The 22,513-nt window shown below is 36.4% G+C and overlaps 1 protein-coding gene across 3 annotated transcripts; it reads left to right on the top strand.

The window, feature by feature from the left end:
* The first annotated feature begins 1,348 nt into the window (after nucleotides 1-1,348).
* Nucleotides 1,349-20,741, top strand: RNF146 (ring finger protein 146). 3 transcript variants are annotated; one of them, XM_069487926.1, is made up of 3 exons: nucleotides 1,349-1,410; nucleotides 15,312-15,421; nucleotides 19,049-20,741. In XM_069487926.1, coding segments are annotated over exons 2-3 (1,083 nt in total). In that variant the 5' UTR covers nucleotides 1,349-1,410; nucleotides 15,312-15,419; the 3' UTR covers nucleotides 20,130-20,741. The 3 variants fall into 3 exon arrangements, with proteins under 3 accessions (XP_069344027.1, XP_069344029.1, XP_069344028.1); XM_069487928.1 differs by lacking the exon at nucleotides 1,349-1,410 and adding an exon at nucleotides 1,417-1,580; XM_069487927.1 differs by lacking the exon at nucleotides 1,349-1,410 and adding an exon at nucleotides 5,123-5,328.
* Nucleotides 20,742-22,513: the final 1,772 nt, after the last annotated feature.

Genomic DNA, 22,513 nt, shown 5'->3' on the forward strand with positions numbered 1-22,513 from the left:
TTGTTATGTCTATTTTCTAATTGACGAAAATTAGGAAAATGAAGAATTGGACTAGGTGACCTCTTACAGTCTCTGCTTGGATTCAAATCACAGCTGTGTGTCTGTTTCTATAAAATGGGAATAACAATAGTGCCTACCTCATAGATTATGAGGATTAAATTAATATATATGTGTAAAACACTGAGAACAATGCCTGACACATTGTTAGTTAATATTAGTATTATCTCTTCAAGCTGCAATTTTTACGCATCAATTTTTTGCTATTATCTGTTCATGGGTTGTGTAGAAGGGTAAAACTGGGTTGCAAAGTAGAGAACTAAGGTTAAAGCAAAGCATGTTTACATAGAGGTTATACGAAAAATAGTATTGCTTACATGAGTCAACATCACTGTACTAGATAGCACCTTTCTAGAGATTGGTTTATGTATTGATATATATGAATAAGAACCCGAAATACATTGAATTCAGGGAATACTACAAAACGTACACATTTCTACACGTACAAGGACACTGAAAACTTCCAATCCCGAATGAAATAGTCAATGAAATCTCAAAATACATCATTTCAAATAAGAATATTGTCATAGTGTTGAAATACATACTCCTTCCAAGATAAAAGGCATGCTCTTTCACCCTCTTCATTTTACTGTAAATTAAGAATACTTAGTTCTGAAAAAGGAAATGCAGATGCTAGAATGAAATTGAAGAATGCTAGAGTTTTGATGTTTAAAAACACATGCTTGCAATTAAAAAATCCCTTTGTTTAATTTTAGATTCTTATGCCGATTTCTTCCTCTAGCTTCTCATGCACCATCCCGTTCAAAAGGAAAGTAATATCCGTTTCTTTTCGATTAAATTTTTCAACCATTCAGAAGATGAATAAGTTGTAACGTCCTAGTGTACTCTTCCTCCCTCGCCCCCCTTTTTTCATAAGAGAACACACAGTACTTTTGCTAAGGGATCTTCAAACTGAAACTCAGCTAGGCGCCCAAGCGCTTCTTTTGGGTTTCAAAGCTGGATTTTTGAGCATTACTGCCTAATGGTCCTACACGCTTCTTACTTTCTCCACTCCAAATCTCTTTCTGGTGGACTTGCATTAGCGCCTCTAGCGCCTAATATAAATAAAGTAAAATATAAAGCAGTTAGAAGGACCCAGGGAGCGAAATCGCTGGTCCCCGGCAAATCGCAGGCACGCAGCACCGTGACCCAAGGGCGGAGCGAAGAGAAAGAAACACGGCGCGGAGCCGCCGGAGCGAGCTCGCGAGTGCGCGGAGCTGCTTCCGCCCCGCGCGGCCCCGCCCCCGAGACGCGCCGGGCGGTCACGTGACGGCCGCGCGCGTTCCCGGCCGCTGCGGACTCCGAGGCCGAAGAGAAAAAGACAGCGAGGTGGCCGCGGCTGTGGCCGGAGAGGTGGGAGTCGGGGCGAAGCCCTCGCGGGGGGGCAGGGTGAAAGCCGGCCACTCCGGTATCCTAACTCGGGGAGAGGAGGCCCAGATGGCCGTGTCACCTCCAGCCGCGACGCGCTCCTGGTCGGCCCTGCGCTTGGGGCCTGAAAGGGGCGGCGGCGGGGTCAGGGGCCGGTACGTAGATGGACGCCCTTGGGCTGGCGCGGCTCCGGTTGTCCGCGCGGAGGCGGGATGGGACAGCTCAGCCCTTTCCGCCACCCCCGCCTTGGCTGTTGTCGCAGGCAAGAAGACTGTGACGGCCTCTGCGTTCCCCGCGGGTGCCGCAGCCCCTGCCCTGGGCGCTGGCCGGAGCTGGGCTCGGTCGGGGTGCGAGAGGCGGAGCAGCGGCCATTACTGCGCAGCCTCTTCCGCCCAGTCCGCGTCGCTGCCTTTGACTGCAGGCGGGTCCCTCTCCTTCCCCTCGGCGGTGGTGTCAGGCCTGTGCCCAGGGACCTTCTGGCCTCGAGGTTTGGGGGTGGCGGTGACTTGGGGAGTAACCTGCTCCCTGTTTTCCGTTAGAGTCAAACACTTTGGGCCTTGGGTCAGATCGTAGCTAAGACGTACAGTTTGCATTTTGTCTTTTCCCAGAGTGTCTTTGGTTGCTTCTTTCTCGTCTCTCCTCCTTTCTCCTGCTCTGTGTCAGGGTCTTGCCTAATACCAAGTGGAGCAATCCCTTCACCTTGTCCTAGTGAAACCCAGTGCTGCATATTCCTGCTTGTTTTGACGGCTGTTGAAGCGTCGGAACAGTTAGATCTCTTGGAATATCCGTTGAGCCTCCCCAACCTCCGTGCGCCCTAAAAGCCCAGGCTGATGCTTTGTTCTGGTTGCTGGGTGCGGAGTTCTCTTCTTACCCTCCATCCCGTCTGAAGGAGTGCGGGTCTTCCATTGTTGTCGCTGTTTATTTTCTGAAGTCTCCTAGAGAAAAGCTGTAAAATTGTTTTTGAGAGCGTGGCGATGGAACCGTTCTCTCCATAGGTAAAATCTGCAGGACTGTAAGTTTGCACACACGTTCTGGCAACTGGATTTTTTTCTTGTGATTCATTTTGGTGTATGTTTTTATTTACGTGCCGTTTTAGTGAGCATTTATTTCTCAAGTTTTGAACATTTTGTTTTTTAAATATTTTTGTAATACTGAAACTAGAACTGAGGTGAGAAGAAAGCCAAGAGATGATAGAAAACGCTTTGTTCTCTGTATTTCAGGTACTGGGCTTATCCCCCGCCCCCCATTTATACTTTTCAAATGATATGTGAACTTATAACGTTGGCATTGAAAGCGGTATATAATCACAGAATTTGGAAGACCTAGGACATTTTAGTAAATGGATCTATGTTTAGACTTTTAAAAGACATGGCATATAAGGACACATGAATAACATGATCCACACAAATAACAGGCTTGTGATGTTGGCTTTGCTGTTTTTTTTGACTAGCAAATATTTTGTGTGTTGAGTGTCTGGGTGCTCTAAAAACACATGAAAATAGGTCAAGGAAATCTCATTTTAAAGTGAAAGCCAGATGAGTGAATGCCACTCTAAAAATAGAATTTTGGATGTGTTTGTTTTGGCATTGTATATCTTAAAGTGGAGGATGTTGTTTAAGCCCAGTTTTTGATTGAGAATTTATGTCTCAAATGGGCCAACGTAGGTTGTGGGCAGAATGAAAATACATTTGAAGGTTTTTGTTAGTTGCTAGTTGTTCAGAACTGGGTGGAATTATAGTCATCAGGAAAACTTTCTCCAAATAGCCTGTCATTAGCACGGAGAAGAAAAAAAGAAATAACTTTTTTTTAGGAGACATGTCAACTGGTACAGTGTTTTGTTTCAGTTTCCACCTACTTGAATTGTCAGAAGAAAGGAGCAGACTTTTTTTTTTTGGGGAAGGATCCAAAAATGGTATCTTGACTTACAAGAAAAAAAAGTATTAATCTTTTCTTTTCACATTGCTCTGTTTAAAGAATATTATTTTATGTATTAGCTATCTAATAGTATGAAGTGCCTGATGACACTGTCAGTTAGGAATTTTAATGCTTATTTTTCTCCAGTCCTAGTATTAGAAGGTGCTAAGCTTTTTCCATTCTCTTGCCTGATTGCCTGTGCCTGAGGAATCTAAATTTATGAAAAAACAGGCTGGATTAGGAACAATCTTTGTTGGTGTGGAAACCAGTTTATTAAATTTGGCTACAACCACCTTACTTATGGACTCTTTAATTTTCATGGCCTATTACCTTTGGGGCTAATTAAAACCGAAAATGTTGTTAAATTAATGTTAATTAAAGCATTTAGAGCTTAGAATTACAGAATTATAGAGTAAGGTGAGATGACAAAGACGTGGGAGTTATGACTTGACTAAGGTCACACAGATAATTAGCAAGAGAGACTCTTATTTACGAAATGGTTGCTGGCCATGAAACTTCTAAGTTTGGTATCATTAAAAGACAGTATTAGTTCATATTTACAACTCATGATACAATGCAAAGCCCACATTTTAAAAAATTTTTTAGGGGACATTTAAAGGTTTAATGCTTAAGTATGAAGATTGTAAGGGCAGTAAGTAAATTGCTATACAGTAATTGTTTTTTAAGGGAAGTGATATAGAATAAGGGAAGTAATTCTTTAAAATATAGTAGAATATTGAACCTCATTTAGTTGAAATGAATTTTGACTGAAGACTTGTTTCCAAGTATAACCTATGCTTTTTGTAAGCTGATTTTTAACAGGGGATGGTGAGGGCTAAAAATGGAAACATTAGGACATAAAGTTACATCTATCAATTTGGGACTCTTTCTTAAGAAATATTAAGATGTATCTGATAAATGCTAAATCACACCTGTTCTCTCTACTCCTTTTCTGGTCTTTATCTTTTTTTTGTTGTTTTAACTTGTACACCAAAAGTTGGAATGTTTGAAGTATTTTTTTTCTGTCACTGAGAGCTTTTATATAGAACATTTTCTGTTTTGTGTATTTTTAATAAAGGGTAAAAACTATTAAACAGTTGTTAATTGGGGAAATAAAACAGGAAATCTTCAAATATTTACAATTGGACATTTATGTTTTGATTTTTATGTATATGTATTTTATATTGATGTTACATACACATCTTTTTCTTTGATTGAAGATAACCATTTATTTGAATCTGAAAAAAAGTTGACTTTTTTGAGCTTGTGACTGACTTGAAAAGTGGAAGCATGAATTTGTTGAGTGGTCACAAATTATAAATAGTACAATATTACTTCACTTTTAGTTAGATTTATTTTGTAATTACTTGGTTGAGTGAGTAAAGCCTTAAATTCACTGATAATCTCTAAACTCCTTCATATATTTTTACATTTCACTTGTCATTTTTTTATCTCCAGAATTGTTAAGGAGCAAAGTATCTTATTTAGTTTCAAATTTATTCTCTTTTTATGTTATCTTATTGATAGAACATCATACTGAGTTTGGTGTATAATCTAGAAGTCATTTATTGTAGCAGGGATTATGTATGTTTGAATTATTTATGTTTGCCAAATTTATTCTGGCCTGTAGTTAAAATTACACTGCTCTATCTTAAATTTTCCTTTTGGTTAAAATAAAAGCATCCCTTCTCGCCTCACTTTTTGGAAACCTTTGGTTTCAAGTCATATAGACGTTTTCTTAGGTCTTCTTCACATTACTGTTCCGAGTATTACATGTGTGCTCTATTTTGTGCCCAATTGACATTATAGTTGACACTTGAACAGCTCAGGTTTGAACTGTGTGGGTCCATTTATACAAGGATTTTTTTCTGCACATGCCACCCCTGAGACAAGACCAACCCCTCCTCCTCTTCCTCCTCCTCAGCCTTCTCAGCCTGAAGACCATGAGTATGAAGACCTTTATGATGATCCACTTCCACTTAATAAACAGTAAATATATCTTCTCTTCCTTATGTTTTTCATAATAACTTTCTTTTTTCTAGCTTATTTTACTGTAAGAGTACAGTGTATAATATGTGTAACATACAAAATATGTGTTAATCAACTGTTTATGTTATATATCTATCGGTGAGGCTTCCAGTCAACAGTAGGCTATCAGTAATAAAGTTTTGGGGTAGTCAAATGTTATACATGAATTTTCAACTGTGCAGGAAATGGGCACTGCTAACTTCCCAACTTTGTTCAAGGATCACCTGTGTAATTCTGAGACGTTATGGTTGATGGGTCAGCTTGACAAAATTGGGCACATCTAAACCTGTAATTTTGATTACAATAGAATATGCAATTTTCTTTTTTATATATATTGAGTAAAGGTCTGGATATATTGACATGGTGTTGATTTTCTCTATTCAACAATAACTTACCAGTTTTGTGTTAAAAAAAGATTAATATGCAAGACATTCTAGACCTGCGTTGTTCAGTGGAGTAGCCACTAGTCACATGGAGCTATTGAGCACTTGATATGTTGCCAGTTTCAATTGAATCGTGGTTTAAGAGTAAAATACACACTGGATTTCAAACAGTAAACACACAAGAATATAAAATTTCACATTATTTATATTGAATACACATTGAAGTGGTAATATTGTAGATACATTGGGTTAAATAAAATATATTATTGAAATTAATTTTACCTTTATTAGTCTTAATGTGGTTAACAGAAAATTTGAAATATGGTTTGAATCATATTTCTGTTAGATAATGCTTTTCTAGACCTTTTCCCTCAGAGATAATACATTGTAGAAAGGATTTTTTAAAGATATACTTGAGTTTGAATCCCATTTTCCAATGTTCATACCTTTGTGACTTTGGTAAGTTATTTAACTTTCTGAGCTTGAGTTTTCTCATTTGTAAACTGGGAAATTTCACAGTGTTGTTTTGAGGATTCAGTGATATAAGGGGTTTGATAGTGCTTCACTAACTTTAATATACAAATGAAGCACTTGGAGATCTGATTCCGTAGGTCTAGGGTGGAGTTTCAGATTTTCATTTGTGAGGAACTCCCAGGTAATGCTGATACTGCTAGTTGGGGACCACAATTTGCATAGCTAGGACCTAGATTCCTATCTAAGTTCTAGTCCATTTTCCTTCCCCAACCTTTATTATCCATTTAGTCTCTGCTTTGAAAATTATCCATGGAATATAGAAATTGAAAAAGTCACCATAACTTGTAAGATTTACTAAAATTGTATGAGTTGTGCCCTCTTAGGGATACTGCAGTATTCCTGTTTACACCTTTAAAGTTTTTTGTCTGCTTTTAGCTGGAGTTACTTTTTTGGTAGGGTGGTATTGCTAAGTCTTGATCTAGAAGAGCCAAATTATGTTTTTTTACAAATGTATTTTTGAGATAATACATAATTAAAAGTGAAATAATTTTAAGAATGTTCTAAGATAATAGGATAGTACAGTGGACCCTTGAACAATGCATGGAGTTAGGGGTGCCAACCCCCTGCACAGTAGAAAATCCGAGTATAAATGTTGGTTGGTTGGTTGGTTGTTTTTTACTTAGAGAAAGGATCTCACCCTGTCATCACCCAGGCTGGAATACAGTGGCACAGTCATAGCTCACTGTAATCTTGAACTCCTGGAGTTCAATCTGATCTAAGGTGGGAGGTTTCTCCCACCTACTCCTCCCACCTTAGCCTCCTGAGTAGCTGAGTATATGGGACTGTAGGCCAACACCACCATGCCTGGCTAATTTTTCTTATTTTTTGTAGAGATGGTTCACTATGTTGCCCAGGCTGGTCTTGAACTCCTGGCCTCAGGCGATCCTCTGGCCTGGGCCTCCCAAAGTGATGGGATTATAGGCATGAACCCTGCCAGATATAAATTTTGATTCCCTTGGAGCTTAACTACTGATAGCCTACTCTTGACCAGAAGTCTTACCAATATATAGTCAATTAACCCAGATTAAGTATGTTATATATGTTATATGCTTACAATAAAGTAAGCTAGATAAAATATTAAGAAAATCATAAGAAAAAATACATTTACAGTACTGTATTTATCAGTCCCATAAATTTACGTCATTTATTTATAAGATGAATCATCTGAAATGGTAGGTAACTGCAGCTGTAGACCTCAGTGTATGGTACATATCAAGCAATTCAGCTTTTTCTTGAAATGTCATAACTTTTCTCTGCTTCTGGGGAGCACTTCCAGCATCACTAGTGGCACTTCATATAGGTCCCATGGTGTTATCCAAGGTTTATACTAAACATGATGAAAAAATACTGAAGAACCTTGACAGATCACTTTTTACTGGGATACATAATTTACTGGAGAGAGGAACGGCTTATGTGGAGAATTAGTGTCACATGGCATTTTAAGCAGAAACTCACTTTAGTTCACCACAATAGCAACAGGACATGGCTATGAAATTACAGTAGTACAGTATGTACTATAGTTAATTTTATGTAGTTATGATTTAATACTGCATCTTTACATTTGTTTACATTTCTCTCAACTGCTAATGGGACCCTATGCAGCCTGTGTTTGCATAAATTTTAACTTTTTATAGCTTGGTAGTAATAGACCAATGTCTTCATATATTTTATGCATTCATGGCTTAACTTTTTCTTATTTATTTATTTATTTTTTGGATAATTCTAGGCTACACAGTTTGTGAGTTTTTCAAATTGTCATAAATCTCCAAAAAAATTTTCAATATACTTATTGAAAAAAATTGACATATGTAGGGTAGACCTGCACAGTTCCAAGCCATGTTCAAGGATCAGCTGTACGTGATTATTTTATTGTTAAAGATCTTTGGAAGAAGAAATGAAATCATGAAAATTTTGAAAATTAGAGGAAGGCATTTCTAAGAGAGTCCTAGAAATTACCTTAGACCAGAAAAATTGAAGAAATATCAGGCTAAAATAAATATTGTTTTCTTATTTTTTAAAAAGGGCATTAATTAATATAAGGAAAGGTCATATTGGAATGTGAATATGGTCACTGATACAACCTTTGTTTACTGCTAAACATAGCTAGATGAGAGGGGTGTGATGAGGGTGAGGGTGTTCTTTGTATTGAAGGAAAATGTTCATGTTGAAGAAAAGTATCTTTGTTCATGGATGCTTGGCTGTTATTTGAGTACTACTGACTAGGTCCCTGTTCCATGGTTTATATGTGCTTTTTTTTTTAATCTGTTAAGGGATTTTTCAAAGTATTATGCTATTTTATTGATAAATTACTTGAATTCAGTTATTAGTCTTCAAGTAAGGGAAGCAAAATGAGAAAACCGCATCCCCTTGGATTAACTAGAATTTTTTTTTTTTTTTTTTTGCCACTTTTTTCTCCTAGTGTATATGTAACAAAACTTTTACTTCAGTGTTTGTGGCTGTAGCTTTAACTGTGCGAAATAGTAGTTCACAACTTATTTGGGTGCCCAAATAGGGTTTTTTTTAAAAGAGGGTTTTTGTGCATTATTTTGAAGCTACTTTGCTTCAGCTAACTTAGATTCCTTTAAGCATCAACTTTTGTTTCAGAGATAAAATATTTATGGATAAGACCTGAATAAAGTAAGTGAATAGAGGGGAAGAGATGAGGTATGTTAAAGAGAGAATATGTAAATAAATGTAAGAGAGGAGGCGGATTAGAAATAAGAACAAGTATTTCTGTGTGTTTCATATAAAACAGCACCTTCTATACATCTGAATTACTAAAGTATAAGCTGATCAAACAAGACTTTAGAAGAAATGTAATTAAATCTTTCTGATTAGAGGTTTTAACATTAAATCAAATATGTCCTGGGAGTAAGAGATTAAAATGATGGATTGATATGTCTTAAAATACTTGTAAGCTAGTGAATAAAATTCTTATAAGCTAGTGACCAGTAGCAACATCTAGCAGGAGTTTGTGGACCCAAAAACTCCATCTTAGAATTGTGGGTAAAGTAAGAGTAAATTGACTGGAATGGTGGTCCAGAAACCTTTGTGATAATAAAAGAGTAGAGCGTCTCTATATTTTCCAAACTGGAACATGTTAAGAAACAAAGGGGCAAACTGGACAGATTCTGAGCTGTCTTATATGGTCATCCTAGTGAAGAATCTTAATTTTTATTGTGGAAAGAGCTTTGTAAATCTGCTTTGGCTGTCTAGAAACCCATTTTGGTTTACGCTTGTATTTTTATCTGCATTCTGGAAAATTTGTTGCCACTGAAGAATAGTTGGGTAAATGATGTGCTTACCAAAAGATACAAAGATAGCTTGAATCTTAAATTTGTAAATGTAGGAACTCCTTTAGATTTTAAATTTTTAAAAAAGGATTAGAATCTAAATATCATTATATAACTTGTAGCTTCCAGCTTGATACCTTGTTTATGATTAAAGCTCAAATGTTGTGTTATATGAGTAAATAAGTTTAAGCCTTTGATATTCTGTTTCTCTCAGTGGTTACTTTGGAAAGTTAATTTTTCAGTTATCCAGCAAATACCATTTCAAATCAACAGAAATTAATTGGCACTTTACTAGCCATTTGGAGATGTAAAAATGGTTCCTATCTTCAGAGGGCTCATGTTTAATAGAAGAGTCAGGCTTCGCAAACAAATGATGTCAGTGCATATGATAAGTTTAGTAATAGAAAAAAGTACAAAATATAGAAAGAAACAATTAACTTTCGGAGTTACTCAGAGAAAATGGTAGGGATGACCATTCCTGTGTGATACATTGAAGAACAAATAGACATTCATAATCTGTACAAGAGAATAGGCCATACCAGACAGGATACAAAGGGAGGTTTGGAGGACTATGAGTAATTTCGTATAACTGGAGTATTAATCTGTAAGGGTAGTTGTCAGGGATAAATAAGCCTAGAGAGTTATTTACAGTTCAGATTTTTATGGATTTTGAATGTTGTCCTGAGGTGCCTTGTCTTTATTGTGTAGGCTGGGGAGCCAATATTGGGCTTTAGATATGGAAAGAACATGGTCCATTTTGCCTTTAAATATATCACTCAGAAGCTTAGTGAATGAATTTGAGGGTGATACTAAAGGAAGATAGTCAGTTAGGCTCAATAGTAGTGCAGGTGAGAGGTGATGTTGGTCTAAACTAGGGCACCATTAATGGGTAGAGAGTACAGGATATCCCAAAGGAATTAGGGATACAAGTTGACAGAATTTGCTGTGGTTTTTTGGTGGGGTATGGGGAGGAGGGTGGGCGGTGAGAAAAGATTTTCTCTTTTTCTCCATTAACACTAAGTTGTTAAAGCCTTGAAGCTGAGATGTCATACTGCAAGAATCATGCCCAAATGGGGTTCTGTAGAGTGTGTGTTTAGATGAGAGACAAAGATATGAGGCAGCCAAGGGTTCTGTTAAGAAAGAAGTTAAAATGATTAGCTTCTTGATTGGTCAGGAAGGGAAATGAGATCAGGCACTGGATAAAAAGAAAAGGGAATGGTTAAGAGACTGGAGGTCCCCATGAAATTAAAGAGCAGGTGTGGGAATGAGGGAGTGAGCTAGAAGGACCAGAGCTTGTGATCTGAGAATGAGATTTAGATTTCATGGAAGCAGCAGTTTTAGGTGACAGTTCCAAATGTGGCCATGATATTTTGTTCCTGGAGAGATGAACTTCATTGAATTTAGGATTTTAGGAACTGAAAATTGAGGACAGTGTTTCTCAAATTGTATGTGATGGACTACTGCATCAGTATCACCTGGGGTGAGATTCCTGGGCTTAATTCTACTGTGGCCTAGAATCTCTAGGGGTGAGAACCTGAGAATGTGTATTTTTAACAAGCAACTTGAGGGATTCTGATGAACAGACATTGGGGCAAGTTTGGGAACCTCTGAGATAGATGTTGGATGATGGTTCACTCTCAAGGATATTTAAATAGGTTCATAGTGATGTCAGGAGTTAGAGTGAAGAGAATGAACAGTAGTGAAAAGATGAAGTCAATATAAAGGTTGAGTGAGAACAGCTGTAGAGGATTGTGGAGTATGTTGTGGCCAATGGTAGAGATTACAAAGAATAAGTAATGATATTAGAACGGTAGAATGTCCCCTCTGTCTTGCAGATAGGAAGTGTATGGGTGTGTGGTTTCTGTTTTGAGTAGGCTGCAGGAAGGAAAGAATGAAGTCTTCTGTGACACCATTAAAGTAGTAGGAACCTAGAGGATAAAATGAAAAGGTTGGGAGGAAAGTCGGAAGAGGGGTCCATATCATCTAAAGTCAGAGCTCTTAAAAAGCCAGGTTACTTAGAATCCTTGTTTAGTTAGTTATTGTTGAAAGTTCTCTGGTTTTGAAACAGATTATTATTCTGTCAAACATTTGGTGGGATAAGTCAGCTTGTATTTAGAGGCCACATATGTCATTAAAAATATTTATCTTTAAACACTAGACTCTTAGATACCGTAGGGAGAAAGATGCCTACACTGTCAGAGTCATATGGAACTGAAAGAAGATTCAAGTCTCTCCTATCTTGTCTTTACTGTGAGGTCTGTCATCTCTTTAGTTATCACGTGTGCTTGATTCCAAGTAAGTTCTGTATAATATGGGGTGGGCATGGCAAAGTAGGAGGAGGGAATACTAAATGAGAAGAAAGAAGATTAATGACTGAAATAGTATTTTGGATGGTGCTTAATAAAATATAAGTAACATAAAATTTACCATTTTAATCATTTTTAAGTGTACTATACATTGTGATTAATTTTATTTACAATGTTGTGCAACCATCACCACCATAGGTTATTAAATAGGAAGTGTCCACTTTTGAATCAAAATTTAGTTTATTATACTCAAACAAGAAGCAGTACAGTTAAAGTATGTGTCTAAACTATTGACACAATTTTGCCATCTTAATGGTAGCTTGTGTATGTCAGCAGCAAGAAGCCTGGAGAGCAAGTGATGATGAAATTGTGAAAGGAGTTTTCCACAGCTTGTTGAGAATTGAATATTTTTCCTTACAAGAAGGGGTCCAACACCTGGAAGAAGTGGTAGTCATTGGTGCAAGGTCTGGTGAACATGCTGGATGACAGAGTTTCCAAGTCCAGCCTCTGTAGTTTGAGTAGTGTTGCTTGTGTGACATGTGCTTGAGCGTTATCTTGCAAGAGGATTTGCGTGTCTCTGTTGACCAATCGTGGCTGCTTAATCACAAACATCCTCATCATTTCGTCCGATTGGTTGCGGTAGACATCTGCTGTAATGGATTGACCAGGTTTCATGAAGCTGTAGTGGATAGTACCAGAGTGGGATAACCAAACAGACATCATTAGCCTTTTCTGATGAATATTCAGTTTTGGACTGTGTTTCAGCAGTTTATCCTCATTCAACCATTGTGTCAAACCTTGTGATTGTCAAAAAGAGTCCATTTTTCATCACATGTAACAATATGGTATAGAAATGGGTCGTCTTTATGTCGTGACAGCAAAGAAAGGCAAGCTTCCAAATGATTTCTCTTCTGATGCTCATTTAATTCACACGGAACCCATCTATCCAGCTTCTTTACCTTGCCCATTTGTTTCCAGTGGTCCAATATTGTTAGAATAGTAACATCAAACCTTGCTGCTAATTCATATGTAGGTTGAGGTGGATTGGCTTCCCCTACAGCTTTCAGTTCATCATCCACCTGGTGTCAGGTCATACAAGTGGCTCATTTTCAAGATTCAGATCACCATATTGGAACTTCTCAAACCATCTGTGTACTGTGCGTTCATTAGCCACATGCTTTCCAAACAGTTTATTGATATTTTGAGCTGTCTGCGCAGCATTGGTTCCACGACAGAACTCATGTTTGAAAATAACACGAATTTTTGACTTATCTGTGATTTCATAAAAATTACTCTAAAAAAAATTTGAAAGATGATCACAAGGCAAGCCATGTGTTTGAAAGAATGAAGATGTACCTTTGTGGTAAAAATACAACAAGAAATGTCAAACGGAAATGTCAGAGATATCAACTGTCAAACTTAGTACTTAAGGAAATTGGACATTTCATACTTAATAACCTAATATTTCCACAACTTTTTCATTATTAGAAACTCTGTACCCATTAGGCAATAACACCCCATTCTCTTTTCCCAGCCCCTGATAACCTCTCATATTTTATGTTTCTATGAATTCACCTTCTCTTGATATTTCATCTAAGTAGAATGATACACCACTTGTCTCTTTGTCTCTTTATGTCTGGCTTCCTTCACTTAGTGTAATGTTTTCATGATTCATCCATGTTGTAGCACATACCAGAATACATTCCTTGTTATTTCTGAATAACATGATGTTGTATTTATATACATTTTGTTTATCCATCTGTTGACTTGTGTCCACCTTTTAACTAATATTTCAGCAGTGAACATTGGTGTTTGAGTATCTGTTCGAGTCCCTGTTTTCAATTCTATTAGTATATACCTAGGAATGGAATTGCTGGGTTATGTGGTAATTATATGTTTAACTTCTTGGGGAACCACCAAATTGTTAACCACAGCAACTATACTATTTTACATCCCCACCAGCAGTGTTTGAGGGCCCAATTTCTCTGCATCCTTCTAACACTTTTTCTCTTTTTAAAAAAAAATTATAGCCCTCCTAATAGATATATCTTTAGCACAGCATCTTTTTGGCCATTTATATATCTTCTTTGGAGAAATGTTTATTCAAGTTCTTTGCTCGCTTTTTAATTGGGTTCTTTTTCTTGTTGAGTTGTCGGAGTTCTTTATATATGCTGGATATTAAACCCTTATCAGATATATGATTTGCACACATTTTCTCCCATTGTGTAGGTTTTCTTTTTACTTTCTTGAAAATTTCTTTTGTTGCACAAAAGTTTTTAATTTTGATAAAGTCCAGTTATCCATTTGTTTTGTTTCTTGTGCTTTTGATGTCATATCTAGGAACCCATTGCCAAATCCAAGGTCATGAAGATTTGCCCCTGTGTTTTCCTCTAAAAGTTTTATGGTTTTACTTCTTACATTTAGGTCATTGATCTGTTTTGAGTTAACTTTTTTTATATATGGTGTAAGGTAGAGGTCCAACTTCGTTCTTTCACATGTGGAAATCCAACTGCTCTAGCATTTGTTGGAGACTGATCTTTCCCCATTTAATGGACTTGACACCCTTTTTAAAACTCAGTTTGGCTGTAGATATATGGGTTTATTTCTGGAGTCTCAACTCTATACTTTTGGTGTATTTGTCTGTCATAATGCCATTACTACGCTGTCTTGATTACTATAGCTTTTTAGTAAGTTTTGACATTGGGAAGTGTGAGTTCTTCAACTTTTTTCTTCTTTTTCAATATTGTTTGAGTTATTTGGCCCTTTGCAATTCCATAAGAATTTGAGGATTGGTGTTTCTATTTCTGTAAAAAATGATGTTGAAATTTTGATAGGAATTATATTGAATCTGTAGATCACTTTGGGTATTACCGTCATCTTAACATGTTAAGTCTTCCAATCCATGAACATCAGTTGTCTTTCAATGTACTTAGCTTTACTTTAGTTTCTTTCAGTAATGTTTTATAGTTTTCAATATATAAGTCTTTCACCTCCTTGGTTAAGTTGATTCCCAGCTGTTTTATTCCTTTAGGTATGATTATAAATGGAATTGCTTTCTTGATTTCCTTTTTGGATTGTTAACTCTTAGTGTATCAAAACACAACTGATTTTTTGTGTGTGTTGAATTTATAACCTGCAACTTTGCTGAATTTATTAATAGCTTTTTTGAGATTTTTTTTATATAGAGAGAGAGTTTTACTTCTTCCTTACCGATTTGTATGCCTTTTGTTTTTCCAGTCTAATCACTCTGTTAGAACTTACAGTAGTGTTGAATAGCAGTGGTGAAAGCAGGCATCTTTGTCTTGATTTTTTGTCACTTCTAAGATAAAATTTGCCACTGAATTTTGTTAAAGGATTGTACATAATTGACTAATTCAGTAGATCTTAGTTTGTAGAGAAGCTGATGTTGGAATTTTTTTCTTTTGCAGCAATAAGAATGAACCAGCAGTGGAAGAGAAAATACTGCAAGCTGGCTGTCTGCTGGTGAAGAAGATGCTTTATTTTTGTGGCAGGCATCTGTGGGATCTGTGATAGAAATGTAAGTGTAGCACTATGGTTTTTCCAAAGCTTCAGTAAATTAAGTGCACTGGTATAAAATATGATAAATCAAGTATCTGTCATATTTAGTTTTATTTATACAAAATAAACATTTTCTATTGACTTACAGATACTTTATTAACAGTTTCATTCACATTAAATTTTTGTTAATGTAGATTTCCAAAAGTCTTCTGGAAGGGAAAAATCTCTGTAAGAAGTGAAACTGAAGACAGAGGAATTGGCTTATAGAAAGCTAAAAAACTGGCATAATCTTTAGGTCCTCTAGATTCTACCTTTTCTTTACATAGTAATTTACTTAAATAACCAAGCTAGGTAGACAGTGTATCAGCTTTTATAAATAAGAGAGACTTCTGGGTTATAAAACCACTAGTTACTAAAAACTTGTCACTAAAATAAAGGACTTTCTTTATACCATGATTGGATTTTAAAAATTTAGTATGTTATTGCTTTTTATTCATATTATCCTCAGTTTTACTAGTTGTGCTTTCCTATCATTTAGTCTTTGTGTAATATGCTTTAAACAGTTACACTACCTTGAACTTGCCCATATTGAACTTCATTTTATTATTGATGCAACATTTTCCCACAGTGAACATCGTATTTCTATTTTCCAAATTAATTTGAACACTATGCAATTCAGTGTCACTTACGAGAAATGCAGTGAATATTTTACTGACTCCTAAAGTCTCGGTGATTATAGCGTTTAAATTATTGGACCAAAGAATCACCCTGATAGATACTATTTTACATTTTCCCAGTTAGACATTAAACTTTTAGTGTCTACTTCCCAATATGATACTCTGATTATATATTCCCATTAAAAGTATAACTGTATCATCATTCTTCAGTGTTGAGAATTTGATTAAAAAAAGATAACAGTAAGGATTTTTCTTTAAAATTGGGACAAATACATAATATCTTTTATTCAATCCTATCCATTTATTTATCTACATTTTTTTTTTAATCTTATAGATCAGATAGTCTAGGTGCCAGTAAATGAGACACATACGTAATTAACAAACAGTAGGACAGATGCTGTATTGATGTAACAATAAAATGCTGTTGGAACTGAGAGGAGGAAGAGATTAATTCCATCTGATGGAATGAAGTGAACAGAAGAACTTTTAGCTTAGCCTTAAAAAATGAGTAGAATTTTAACAATTGAAGAAAACTAGGAAATATTTTTCAAGCCAAGGGAATGAGGAGGGGAAAGTTATGGTTGCCTAGACATCAAGGCATTTTACAAGAGCCAGGGAATAATCCTATGTGGGAAAGTAGGGTGGGAGAAAGAGACTTCAAATTAAGTAAAGAGAATGAACATTTATTTAGTACTTACGATATTATCACAACCAGTAAGGCTTACTGGTTATTCTACTTGCATTATTGAATTTAATCACAAAATCAAATTTTATGTCAGTGTTTAAGCTTGATACATCCAATTTGACAAATCTTTTTTTCTCCCTCCTCTTCAGGGCAGTTTTGATATTCATATCATTTTCCCCTTTGATCTTATGTGATTGTAACATTTATGGAGCTTTAGCAATTACAAAACATTTTTTTTGCCAGTCTTACCTGAACTTTGTAAACTCTGATTTGCAGGTAAGGAAATTTAGATTAAGGGTTTAATGGAGTGCGTAAGAGCATGTAATGAATAAGAGGGCCCAAAACTCAGGGTTTTAGATTTCTTGTCTAACATTAGTTTTGCTGTGTAACAGCTGCAGTAAGGCAAGTTATCCTTTTTCCCTTGGCTCACTGCAGCTTTTCAGTATGTAATTCTTCAGTGTGCTTTTACAAGGCCGATCTGTAAGTGCACTGACAGAATTTTTTTACATCCCCAAGGTATGTACAGGTATATGCTTAACAAAAAGTTTTTATCAGTCAGATGGTCTAACTTCAAATTATTTAAAATAAAATAAAACTCAAATATATATTCTGTAATACCATGATGCACTGATGTTATTGTTTGGGAAAGCACATTCATTTTCTTAGCAAATATTTGAGTGTTCTCTCTCTGCCAGGTCCTATATGAAAATACAGAGATAAGCCAAAAATGACCTGTTCCCTGCCTTTGTAAAAGCACATTAACAGGTTGACATCAACAAAATAATCACATAAATAAGTGTAACATTGCAATTCTGATAAGGAATGAGGAACACATGATAATAAGTTAATAGCGTGATTTGATATAGTCATGGTAGTAGTTTGCCCATTGGGGGGCATGTGGAAGGCAGGAGGCAAGGAGGAAGTGTAACATACAGAGAAAAGCTATTACTGGAGCGAGTAGCCTGTGTGGCTAGAAGCTTGATCAAGGGGAAGTTGGATGTGCAATGAGGCTGGCATGGGAAGTAGGGTCCAGACCATGCAGGGTGGATCCTGTTAGAGATTTTGGTTTTTTATCCTAAAATCAACTTTTTAAGCAAGGGGTGTGGCTGACTAGTTAAAAGGCATATGTAGTAATTTAATAAACAATGTTTGCTTAGTGGCTAGAGAAGGGTAGAGATGGATAGATGGATTCAGGAGATATTTAGGAGATAAAATTGATACTACTAGCTGATGTTTTGGATGGGGAGAGGTATGACAACAGCTATTTCCAGGCTGGATTTCTGGATTGTATAAGCAGAAGGGATAGTGGTGTCACAGGGTCAGAGGTGGGTGGGTGGGAGGGTTAGGGAGCAACTAAGAAGGAAGCAGATCATGAGTTCAGTTTTTGTTATGTTCAAGACATCCTAGAAAAGATCTAAAATAGGCAATTTAGAAAGAGGTCCATGACCGAAAAGAGAGGTCTGGACTAGTTATACTAATTTGTGTGTCACCTATTATATAGGTAATATTGAAGCCATGAGAATAGATGAGATCATGTTGAAAGAGTATAGTGAAAAGAGCATATGGTTTAGAAAAATAGAAAAAGGCAACAGTAACAAAAAAGCCATAGAAGAGTGTTTTTTACACAATGGAAATGGTCAAGTATGACAGAAATGCCTGGTTGAACCAGTATTTTTAGTATACAGCAGAGATAGGGAACTTCTAGGATTTCAGCTTTAGTCTTAATTTCAGATGTTCTACTTGTCAAATACCAAAAGTGTATTAATATATGGTAATATTTCTAAAATTACCGTAGTAATATCGTAAAAGGCTTTAAAAATTGTTGCCTTCTTTAATTATAATCTGAATTATTTTTAGCTATTTTCTGTTTCCCAAACTACTTTCCAGACTGATTGTAGAGTCAGTCGAGAATGGATTGTACATTTTTAAATCTTTGTATTTAGTTCTGTCTTACAAATTCTATGTCTGAGTAGAGATGGTATATTTATTTAAAATCTATACCTTGGTTTTTTTGTTTTTGGTTTTTTTGCTTAACATTTGTGTGCTTTGTTGTCCCCTGCAAGTAGAAACTGATGACACACAAACACAGATCAAAAAGATTTCTATACACACACACAAAGTTTTTTCCTCTACTTTCATCTTTGGCTCCCTATGGTATAAGGTGTGGCTTGCATTTAAAGCATATAATAGGTGTTTAATAAGTGTTTTCGGAATTGTTTAATAAGAGATTGAAAGGATTAAAACATGATTTTAATATCATATATATTTTTTCTTACTTTCTTAGGATGGCTGGCTGTGGTGAAATTGATCACTCAATAAACATGCTTCCTACGAACAGGAAAGCAAATGAGTCCTGTTCTAATACTACACCTTCTCTAACCGTCCCTGAATGTGCCATTTGTCTGCAAACATGTGTTCACCCAGTCAGTCTGCCCTGTAAGCATGTTTTCTGCTATCTGTGTGTAAAGGGAGCTTCCTGGCTTGGAAAGCGATGTGCCCTTTGTCGACAAGAAATTCCTGAGGATTTTCTTGACAAGCCAACCTTGCTGTCACCAGAAGAACTCAAGGCAGCAAGTAGAGGAAATGGTGAATATGCATGGTATTATGAAGGAAGAAATGGGTGGTGGCAGTATGATGAGCGCACTAGTAGAGAGCTGGAAGATGCTTTTTCCAAAGGTAAAAAGAACACTGAAATGTTAATTGCTGGGTTTCTATATGTTGCCGATCTTGAAAATATGGTTCAATATAGGAGAAACGAACATGGACGTCGCAGGAAGATTAAGCGAGATATAATAGATATACCAAAGAAGGGAGTAGCTGGACTTAGGCTAGACTGTGATGCTAATACTGTAAACCTAGCAAGAGAGAGCTCTGCTGATGGAGCGGACAGTATATCAGCACAGAGTGGAGCTTCTGTTCAGCCTCTAGTGTCTTCTTCTCTAAGGCCTCTAACGTCAGTAGACGGTCAGTTAACAAGCCCTGCAACCCCATCCCCTGATGCAAGCACTTCTCTGGAAGACTCTTTTGCTCATTTACAACTCAGTGGAGACAACATAGCTGAAAGGAGTCATAGGGGGGAAGGAGAAGAAGATCACGAATCACCATCTTCAGGCAGGGTACCGGCACCAGACACTTCCATTGAAGAAACCGAATCAGATGCCAGTAGTGATAGTGAGGATGTATCTGCGGTTGTTGCACAGCACTCCTTGACCCAACAGAGACTTCTGATTCCTAATGCAAATCAGACAGTACCTGATCGATCAGATCGATCAGGAACTGATCGATCAGTAGCAGGGGGTGGAACAGTGAGTGTCAGTGTCAGATCTAGAAGGCCTGATGGACAGTGCACAGTAACTGAAGTTTAAATAAAGTCTTCAACTCCATGCTTAATGTTGAAAGGGTTATCTGTAAATTTCTGCCCACGTAACATTATACTCATCCCTAATAGTGCATTTTGGGAATTGGGGTGGGAAGGGGTATGGGAAGGATAGACCTGTAATTAAAATGTCTAACATGTTTCTGTTGAGAGAAATTTATTTAATGTAAGGAATTTGTGTGTTAATAGTGAGAGCCATTTAGTAATAACCCAGTTTTCTCGAGGTCTTTTTACTTTATGGTTTTTTTTGTTGTTGTTAATTTCTTTAGTTCTTTTGCTAATGTGTGTGTATTATCTGTGCATTAATGGTCCTCATCTGACTTTTGCATTGTGTCTTATTTTTCTGCATGGATTGGTATAAAACCGTTACTAAAATTTGGCGACTATGAGATGTTTGATATCATTATGAGCAGGAAGCTTAATTTAATGTGAGAATAGATGTGAATCTGGGATTTTAAAATAGATGAATAACAACTATTTTATAGTAAAGTTATGGAAATGGAAATGTAAGAAAACAGCTAATAACTTATGTTTCAGAATCTTTGTAACACACTTCATGGCGTTCTCATAGGCTTTGCTGTCTAGTCTTTAGAGTCTGAGGTTTCTCTTGATCCACATTTTTCTTTTTGATTACAAAATTTATAATTTAATAAATACTAGAGTTTATCAAAATTAATTTGTCTCTTGTTTGAGTTGGAAGGGGATGGAAACATTTTGACATTTGTGGTCAAGGGTCTTTAAAAAAGTGGTGGTTTGAAGTGGTTGTATTCAGCTTAAATACTCACCTGCCCAGAAAAGTTTGATTTCTTCACAGAGGATATTTAAGCAGAATTTATAGGTAGTGTGTATGGAATAAATACGTACAGAAATAAACCTAAAGCCTGTGGTACTTAAATTTCTCAAATAGCTGATACCATTAATATTTTATATTTTCCTTACCAATCTTCACTAGTGGTCTAACACTCTGGATTAAATGGCAGACATATAAACAGTATTAGCAGACACAAACTTATTTTACACAAAATGCTGTAGACCATATAATCCACTTTTATTGTATAGTTTTTATATCTATGGCAAGGTAGGAAGTATTGAGTTGACATGGTAATCTAGAATTTGTCTCTGAAAAAAAGTAATGTGAAGCCGGGTGCTGTGGCTCACGCCTGTAATCCTAGCACTCTGGGGAGGCCGAGGCGGGAGGATCACTCAAGGTCAGGAGTTCAAGACCAGCCTGAGCAAGAGTGAGACTCTGTCTCTACTAAAAATAGAAGAAATTATATGGACAGCTAAAAATATATAGAAAAAATTAGCCAGGCATGGTAGCACATACCTGTAGTCCCAGCTACTCGGGAGGCTGAAGCAGAAAGATTGCTTGAGCCCAGGAGTTGGAGGTTGCTGTGAGCTAGGCTGATGCCACGGCACTCTAGCCTGGGCAACAGAGTGAGAGAGATTCTGTCTCAAAAAAAAAAAAAAAAGTAATGTGAGTTTGTCTTACTATATTTTCCTAACTCAAAACAGTAGGATCATATTGATAAAGCATAATGCAAGTTACTTTTACTATGATACTCAAATGTGAATTGAATGTTATAATAGCAAATAAAAACTGTCACTACTTTGAAATTTATCTTTTATCTCGTGATAGGTCAGAATTAGGACTTAACTGACTTACATGGTTTTTTAAAAGTATCTGGGATGATCATAAAAGTTTTGTGCATTTTTCTTAACGTTTACTTATTTCAAAACATTAACGGGGTATAAATGTTTTTGTTACATGGATAGCTTTGGTAATGCTTGAGTCAAGGCCGTAAGTGTGCCCATCACCCGAATAGTGTTCAATGTACCCATTAGGTAGGTTTTTGCCCCACTCCCTCCACTTGATAGCCAATGACTTTTCTCTCTGTGCACATGTATGCCCATCAGTTAGTTCCAATTTATTAGAGAGTACATGTTTGTTTTCCCATTCTTCAGATACTTCAACTTACATTTGCTTTTAAAAGATAGCCAGTTATAAAAGGTTAGCTGTTTATCAGGAAAAAAATAGAAATCTGATATAAAATGCAAATTTATGTTGCAGGATGCTTCATGAGTCCTTTTGAGTAGTTTCAATTTTAAAACTACATTAACAGTAGTTATTACTAGTTTGGAAATTCCAGGTCACACAAATGGCTGGCCAATTTGTAGAATCAGTTGACTTTTTACATCATGTCTATTACCGTTTAGTAGATAATTTAAGATTGAAAATTAATTATTAAAAGATCAAATAAAGCTCCAAATTTGTAGAGTGTAGTGAGGTAATTTCTGTTTCCAAGAAGGACAAAACAAAAATTTTATGAAAAATAACCCCAGGAAGAGGTTTTCTGTAGAAGCTTTTTCTTT

Source organism: Eulemur rufifrons, chromosome 15 (assembly GCF_041146395.1).
Source record: "Eulemur rufifrons isolate Redbay chromosome 15, OSU_ERuf_1, whole genome shotgun sequence".
In the NCBI taxonomy this organism is placed as follows: Eukaryota; Metazoa; Chordata; class Mammalia; order Primates; family Lemuridae; genus Eulemur; species Eulemur rufifrons.